This window comes from Tarenaya hassleriana, unplaced genomic scaffold (assembly GCF_000463585.1).
Source record: "Tarenaya hassleriana unplaced genomic scaffold, ASM46358v1 Cleome233, whole genome shotgun sequence".
Lineage (NCBI taxonomy): Eukaryota > Viridiplantae > Streptophyta > Magnoliopsida > Brassicales > Cleomaceae > Tarenaya > Tarenaya hassleriana.
Genome location: NW_010965649.1, coordinates 11,850 through 20,884, shown reverse-complemented (window position 1 = coordinate 20,884; position 9,035 = coordinate 11,850). Strand labels below are relative to the sequence as shown.

General features: G+C 39.7%; 1 protein-coding gene across 1 annotated transcript; it reads right to left on the bottom strand.

The window, feature by feature from the left end:
* Window positions 1-33: 33 nt before the first annotated feature.
* LOC104815454 (NADH dehydrogenase [ubiquinone] iron-sulfur protein 8-B, mitochondrial) lies at window positions 34-2,331 on the bottom strand. The gene is made up of 8 exons (XM_010543831.2): window positions 2,197-2,331; window positions 1,542-1,620; window positions 1,279-1,332; window positions 1,068-1,159; window positions 867-980; window positions 707-774; window positions 460-571; window positions 34-369 (listed from the first exon to the last, which is right to left on the bottom strand). Exons 1-8 carry the CDS (start codon window positions 2,239-2,241, stop codon window positions 274-276), a joined length of 660 nt encoding a protein of 219 aa, XP_010542133.1. The 5' UTR covers window positions 2,242-2,331; the 3' UTR covers window positions 34-273.
* Window positions 2,332-9,035: the final 6,704 nt, after the last annotated feature.

The following is a 9,035-nucleotide window of genomic DNA, read 5'->3' as shown; positions in this document are numbered from 1 at the left end:
CCCCCCTCTCCAAACACCCGAGCCAGCATGCAATTCCTCCCAAAAGGGAAAAATCATGAAGTAGGTTCAAGAAATTTGATTATACAGCACAAAGCTTGAATATAGAATGACACAAGGATTCAATCAACACTCAAAGAAAATGCAGAGAGAGAACACAAACGAGAGTTCTCAAAGCATATGGTCTCTGCACCTTATATAAAAAATCTCATCTTTATTTCTAGCAGAAGAAATGAAACTTATTAGATGGCAAAGACTGGCGACGAGTAGTTATGATCAGCGGTAAAGGCTCTCCGACCTCAGATTCTCCGCGATCTCTGTCTCCCATCGATCTCCGTTCTCGAGAAGCTTCTCTTTGTCATACAGAAGTTCCTAAAAGATGAACAAGGAAAGCATCATCAGAAAGTTCATGCTAAACTGTGTTTGTTAATTAACGACGATTAAAACGTTTTGTGATGAAACCTCGTGTGTCTCGGTTGCGAATTCAAAGTTGGGTCCTTCTACGATTGCATCAACCGGGCAAGCCTCTTGGCAGAACCCGCAGTAGATGCACTTCGTCATGTCGATATCATATCTGTACAGTTACTGATCATCAGAAATGTTCACACGATAAAATGCATATATCTACAGAGAGAGAGAGAGAGAGAAAGAGAGAGAAATGGAGACGAAAACAAAAACTGAGATCGAAAAAATGGAACGAGGGGGTAACCTGGTGGTTCTACGGCTTCCATCTTCACGCTCCTCCGCCTCTATCGTGATTGCTTGAGCTGGGCATATCTGATAACAAGAGCAATATAAACAACTCTGCAAAAAAAAAAAGAAAAAAAAAGAAGAGGATCCTAAATCGTAGAGTTAGATATCAAACTTACAGCTTCACAGAGTTTACAAGCAATGCAGCGTTCTTCACCAGTTGGGTATCTTCGAAGAGCATGTTCACCACGGAAGCGAGGGCTCAGTGGCCCCTTCTCAAATGGATAATTGATCTGAATACATACAGAGGTAAGAGCTTCAGAATCATAACTTGTTCTTTCAATCTAAGTTATGAAGACTGGGAAAGGACAGCCACTTACAGTAACTTTTTTTTCAAAGAAGTATTTGAGAGTCAGCGACAAACCCCGGACCATTTCAGTGAGAAACAGGGTGTTTATACTCCGCTCAAACACTGAAAAAAATGTTTAATATATCGGGAATCATCAACACTTTGAGGAAGAAATGATCCAAGATAAAATAAAAAAGATAACATTATAAGAAAAATGATCTTGAGAGAATAAACAAAGTTACCAGAACTCCAGTCCTTGGAGATCTCCCTAGCAAGTTGCTCCCTTTCTTCATCATCTGCAGGTTAGATGGGCAACCACCAATGAGTCGATATGTAATTTTTCAAACAAGTCACGATACAACTTAGTAGCTAATAATCTGTGGCTTCTTCTTCGCCAAAAAGCCAGTTCAGACCATAAATATATGCCGAGATCCATCGAAATGTGTTACCTTCGTTTGGAAACTAAACTCACAAGAAAATCAAAAGAAAGAAGAAGGAAACATGCCTTTATTGGTGCCATACGACATAGCCCGAGACTGCAGCCCAGAACCATGAAAGCCCTGCAAGCCTTGCCCTGACGTAGCCTGTAAACAAAGATGAGGCAACACCAAATCAGAGGGAAAATATGTATCACATGCACTGCGGCGAGTTGGAGAAAGAACAGTGAATCTATACAAAGGAAAATTAACTAGCGAAATGATCTTCAATCAGACAGCTTAGATGTTAACTAAGAATGGAACAAGAAGCTGATACCCTCTTGTCTCTCAGGGAATAGCATCAAATCATAAGAAAAGTGAAACGAAAGCAAATCAAATCAGTCGATGAGCGTTCACTCCCAAGCCTTTCGTTTACAACCTATCAGATTACAGAAATCATAAACAAGGATTTACCCTTTTTCAGAAATCGAACAACTTCATGCGGTTTCGGACAGGAGATACAAATCCAAACCCCACTAAACATATCAGTCTCCTCTAAAATTTCCATCCGAATAATCCGAATAAACAGAAACAATAAAAATGAATCGAAACAAACAGAATATAGGTTCCCAAATTCCAGCAGATTCGAAGCATTTTCTCGTCAAACGAGCAAACGAAAGAAGGGGAAGGAGACGACACAGGGAAAAAACGGGAAAATTCAAAACGAAAGTGCTCGTTTCTTACTAGATGTCGGATGCGAAGAGCACTGAGACACCTCCGAGCTAGCATCGCAGCCAATGGGTGGAGCTCTGAAGATCAAATTAGGGTTCTTCTTCGCTGAGATTCGAAGAACGTGAAAGGACTATGAATACAAAAATGAAACCTGAGCTTCTTCTACGTTAATCGGGATGACCGTGGTAGCAACCACAAGCAGCTTTCATGTCGGGTTTTCCATATACAAACGGCACGCATTGCAATATTCCATTAGTTAAACGCCACGTATTTATGAAATTATGTAAAAGAAGGGCACGCCCTTTGTACCAAGGTTAGACAAAAAAAACATATAGAAAAAATATTAAATAATTTTTTTGGTTTAAAAAATTAAATAATCTTTTGTAGGAGAAATGAATCTAAAGAAACAAACTAATATGTACAATTTTTTTTATAGATATTTTTAGACAGCTGGTTTAAACACTGATGATCTTCATGATGTATCTAGAAATTGATTTCTATATATTCCGTAGTTTAACACTTTACTTGAATTTAAACTGATTACAAAATTTTATCCTACACAAAAAATATTCTTGATCACGGTATGTGTGAAAGAATGGTTTATGCAAGTTCGGACCGTAAAAATTTTAAAATAGAAATAAAAATTATACATGTATATGTCTAGTGTTAGATCTAAAAAATACTCATTGGGGCATATTAATATTATTAAAAATAAAATTTTGCTTATAAACAAAATTTATAACAATTATTTACACCTTATTGAGGGTAAGAGTTAATAAATATAAAAAAATTATGGAAAATATGATTTTTTGTTGATTTAAGTGTTTATAATGTTCTACAACATTAAAATTTATATTTTTGTAATGACTTTCATTTGAATAAATGCATTTGTTCTTCTTCATTATATATTTATATATTTGATAAATAATGCAATTTATTAATCGTTTTGAATGATCCTAAAATTCTCTAATCACTTGTCATCGCAGGGGTGATGATGAATTAAGACTCTTATGAGACATGATGGATGATCATGAAAATGGTTATATATATTGGATATAGATCACTTTCATAAGACTTATTTGGAATAAGGGATTGAATAACCCGCATGAGATTATCAAATGAATATGAGTTAGGATTTGAATCTTATGTAATGGTTCGCTTTTGGATCTTCATACCTGAAATATCTATATATCTGATATGTGAAATAGCTTGTTTTGACTGCGTCAAACGTCGTGTGTAATAAGTTGATTATAAAGGCATTGCTCAGACACGTTATGAGCTATGTATAAGGACTAGATAGTCAAAATAGGATTTGTCCCTTTTGAAACGAAAGATATATCGTTGGGCACCTGTCTGAGTAGGACTGTGAAAATGTGTGACAACACTATAAATAATTAATTGTCTATATTTACTCAATCTACCCCATAAACGAAAAAGGAGTTGAATCCGATAAGGTGACTGGTTCCATTTCTTTTGTTCGACAAATGATATCGCATGACAAAAAGACCATCGTTTGATCTATTACCAACTTTGGTTAGATCACCTCTAATTCTAACTATCATAGGTAATCATAACATTTACAAGAGACCAATTGTGATTTGTGAGCTGAAATTGGATTTCGGGTTTGTTGCTGTGTAGATGAGTTTACAGGATCATACACAATATGGATGAACGAATACATGGTGATAAATTGGACCAGGGTGAAATTTTGTAGGTAATTTTGCTTGAAATTTAAGTGTTCTAACAACTTCTAAGAGGTATCGATGTTTTCGTTCAACAGTACCATTTTGCTCAGGAGTATATTGATCGCACGGATTTTTCCACCGGTTTTCTAACGTCGTGTATTACAACTCTTCTCACATTTTGAGCTTATTAGGACGTTAGTTGGCTATGGGTAGGAATTCTTCTCTCCTTTTCCTTACAGGACGATCAAAAGAGGATATTCGCGTACAAGGCACGGAAAAGGAGCGGATTCGAGAAGTCCAGAAGAGATCAGACAAAATGAGCGGCCCGCCTGCTTTCACGAGCGGTCGCCCGTCGTGACATTCAAGCTATCAGGCGGTCGCTCGTTACACCAGGCGATCGCTCCGTGCTACAAAGAAGAACGAGCGATCACTCGTCAGGATGATAGGTCGCCCGACACGAAGAAAATGGGCGACCCTGAAGAGAAAACGGGCGACACTGAAGAAAAAGTGAGCGACCGTCCGAAATCAAAACCGGTCCAAAAAGAAAAAGCCCGATTTTTGAGGAGAAAACCTAATTTTGCACTTGGATAAAAAGGGGAGTTTGAGGAGCGAGAAGGGGGACTCGACACTTTTGGAAGAAAATCACCTTGGAGAGGGGGCAAGAGAGATTTAGAGATCTAGGGAGACATCTTGAAGGAGGAGATCACCATTGAACATCATCTTGAGCATTTCTTCTCCTTTTCTATGTTTTCCCCTTTTTTTTTCATGTTTTGAACATCTAGTTATGGAGTAGTAACTTTGTTGTGGGTGAGGGATCCCCACTTTTGTATGGACACCTATGCTTATCTATGATGTTTTTGAGTTTTCTTCCATGGGTTTGATGCTTTAGGCTTAATGCTATTAATTTGGATGAAACCCTTATTGATATGACCATAGAACACATTGATCATAGGGATATGGGAATGATGTTTGGAACCAAATGTCAAATGAGTGAGTTATTCACATTGGGAGATAGCTTAGCTTGCTTAGGGTTCATGATAGGGTACACTAATGCATCTAGAGGTCATTTAGATCATTGGGAGATGGGTGAATCGATTCTCTAGGTAGTGAGTTTAAGCTCGGGAGAGACAAACTCTAGAAGAAGTGCTTGAAACCCCCTTTTGGAGGATAAACCCATAGGCATTGCAACATCACTAACCGTCCATGCGATTCTTGAGGGATCCCGAACCTACAACGCCTCGAATCATCATTTACAAACCGTTAATCTTATTTGTTTGCTTCCATTCCAACACATACCATCATTCATATTTTTATTTGATTCCCATTCTAGCTTAGAGATAGACTAATACATCCTAGTCATCGTGTTCGACCCCGGTGCTACAACTTCCGTATACTTGCGGATAGTGGTACGGATCGGGTATTAAATATAAGACTCGGTGCGTGCGCATCAATTACCTGCAACAATCATATTCTACAGAAAAAGACAAACAAACAGATAGAAAGACATGCAAGTCGCTTAGTACATATACTATCACAGATAGGGGTGGACAAAATTACCCGAAAATCGGGTACCCGTTCCGACCCCCGAAAATCGGATACCCGTTGTTATGAGATAGAGATCGGGTTTTAAAATATGTAAAACCCGAAATTCGGGTTCGGGTTCGGGTTTACACTTTCGGGTCGGGTAATTACCCGCGGGTACCCGAATAATAAAAAATAAATATTATTTATTTAAAATTTTTAATATTAATAAAAATATTTATCAATTATCTTGAATTTTATATTTATATATATATATAAACTATTATTTTATTAATCTAATCATTTTAAATATAAATATTTTAAATTATTTTCTTAATTTTATGAATTATTTGTATAAAATTTAAAAATTTATAATTTTTAAAAAAAAAATTAAAATTTTTCGAATTCGGGTATCCGAAAATTATCTCACGAGTAATACATTTCGGGTATCCGGAAATTCGGGTTTGAGTTCGAGTTTCAAAATAAGTTATTTTTCGGGTTCGGGTTCGGGTACCCTAAAAATCCCGGGTACCCGACCCGTACCCACCCCTAATCACAGATAATAGATACAATATGACAAGCTCCCACTAAGAAAAACACCCTCAATGAGTTTCTAAGTGAGCTAGGATCCATATTTCACATGTTTTTGAGTCATCATTCATATTTTTATTTGATTTCCATTCTAGCTTAGAGATAGACTAATGCATCCTAGTCCTCGTGTTCGACCCCGGTACTACAACTTCCATATACTTGCGGATAGTGGTACGGATCGGGTATTAAATATAAGACTCGGTGCGTACATATCAAGTTTTTGGCGCCGTTGCCGGGGACTAGGCGTTTTCATGTTAGTCTAGATTTTTGCTAGATCACCATTACTTGGATTACTTTGTGACATAACCTTTTCACAACACTTTCGGTTCGTTTTGTCTCTTTGGTGTGCAGCTCTTCCGGTGTATGACAAGAAGCACAACCGGTAGAGATCAACTCGTCTTCGACCCAAAAATAGAAAGGACTCTACCCTTCGCTAGGAGACAGCAAAGACAATGGGGAATGGCCGAAGAAATGCTGAGAGAAAACAACGCATGAAGAGAACAACCCGAAATGGCCGAAGATTTGTTGAGAGGGGCCAATGCCCAAAGAGGTCCAGCCCAAGTAGCCCCTAGAACGCTTCGAACGTACACACAATCGAAGCATACTCAGTTGCTATCATGCATCAACCGGGGACCGTGAGAAGATTTCGAACTCCTACCACAATGCATTCAAATGCTCAACAACATGAGTTTCCGTGGGAGACCTAACGAGGACCCGAATGCTCACCTTACAAATTTCAAGATGAACTGTAAAGCAATCAAGAAGGTGTTGGTTGTAATGCTCTACGATGATCCGTGATATGACATTTAGACTATGTATTGATTCATTGGTTTATAATGCATTACTTTTCCCGTGATATGATTGGCATGTTTGTTATGTTTCAGTAAATATCCATGAATCATTGCAGATTATTTTAAACTCCCTGGTCAGTTGTCATTATGAGAAAAATGATGAATTAAGACCAGCATGATGTGTGATTGATGATGATGATCATATGCATTGGATGCAAATCACAATCATGGGTACTCGTTTGGAACGAGTGACTGGATGACCCGCATGAGATTGTCATATGGACATGAGTCAAGACTTGAATCTCATACAACGGTTCGTTCTTAGATCCTCAGACCTGAGATGTCTAGAGTATCTGATATGAGGAGTGGCGTGTCTTGACTGCATCAAACGTCGTCTTTAACCGGATGATTATAACGGCATTGATCAAATATGTTCAAGAATCATATGGAGATAGTAGACATGCAATATGGGACTTGTCACCTCCTTAACAGGAGAGATGTCGCTGGACCCCTCGTGAAAATCGGACTGTGAAAATGCGTGGCCACGCTATAGATGAAGTTACTTCTTTTTATCAGTCGATTTGCCTAGACGAGTAAGCGGTGAAACTAGAAGGGTGGCTCACACCATGCCCTTGTTCAACATACGACATCGTGAGACAAAGGATCAGAACTCGAGCTATTGCTGGCTTTGTTAGATCACCTCTAGCTCTATTCTAGGTGGGTGGTCATGGCGTCTTGCTAGAGGCTAACCGTGACTTGTGGTTCGGGAAAGGGTTTTCGAAGCCACTACCACTTCGAATGGGCCTACAGGGTCATACATCATTAGGGATGGATCACATGTGAAGAGAAAAACGCGAGAAAGGAACGACAGAACGATCTGGAAGAGTTCTAGATGGCCAGACAGTCCGGTCCAGGTCTGGACCGGACGGACCAGCCGTTCCGGACCGCCCGTTCTAGTGAAAATGGACTGTCCGTTCCGCAAGAGCCAGACCGTCCGATCCAGGTGTCAAGATCATCCGTTCTGCGAGGAAAAACGGAACGTCCGTTCCGCGTAGAAGCCAGACCATCCGGGAGCCGCCACAAACCCTAAGTAATAAGCTAACACGTCCTAGACACTTCCTAGAGCTTTGGAGAAGCTTTCTCTTGAGTTCTAAGCCCTGGAATATCGATTCCAAGTCAAGGACGTTGTTTTCTCTTCACAAATCCTAGCAGATACGTTCCAAAGTGTTGGAATTCATCTCGCCGGTGTGGATACGTGTAGAGGAGTTGTGCTTTCAACTCTTGGTGATTAAAACAGGCTCTGGATCGATTGATACTTCCATATCTTGATAGAACGAGGTAAGTATTCGAATCCCACGGTGATATACACATTTTTTCGAGTTATTGCACAATTGGTTTTGTGTGATGTTTGGCTAGGTTTAGATCTTTTTCTTCCGCTGCATAAAACCTAGAAACCAAACCCTAGATCGATGAGATCGCATGCTAGGAACCCGCAGGAAACCCAACATAAGGGACCGGGGATAACTTTAGAAGACGTGTTCCTTGAAACTTTCCCCTACTCACTTACGGAGAGAGCTAGAGATTGGCTCTACACTCTTGAACCAAACTCTATCTCGACATGGGACAAAATGGAAGAACAATGCCGTACGCAATATTACTCCCCTACCAAGACTCAACATGCGAGGAATCGAATCAATGCCTTTATGCAAGAGGATGAGGAAAATCTTCACGACGCATGGGAACGCTTCAAGGAATATTAAAGAATGTGTCCTCACCATGGAATAGAAAGAGACTACCTTCTATCCATCTTTATCCATGGGTTGAAGGATGATACTCGGTCTAGGATTGATGCAGCATATGGAGGTGATATTTATGACATCCCTTTCGAAGAGTTGGAAGCGACAATAGCAAAACTGGCCAAAGGACGCAACCATATGTCTAACGAGTTCAGTAGGAGAAGCACGGTGAAAGCTGATGTGGGAGAGAACAGGGCTCTTAAGGCGGTGTTAGCCGACCTTGCTGAGATAAAGGTCCAACTCGCCAATGCCAAACAAGTAGCTGCTGTGGAAGATCACAATTTAGCGAAAGTTCAACCGGGTATGTACATGGTTGATCAAGAAGCGGAAGAAGCCAACTATGTCGGCCCGAACCAATACACTCATCCGTCCAACCTATATAACCCGGGATTGAGGAATCACCCCAATTTCTCCTACAAGAACACATCAAATGCGCTAAATCCTCAACCCGCTTTCCAACAGAACAA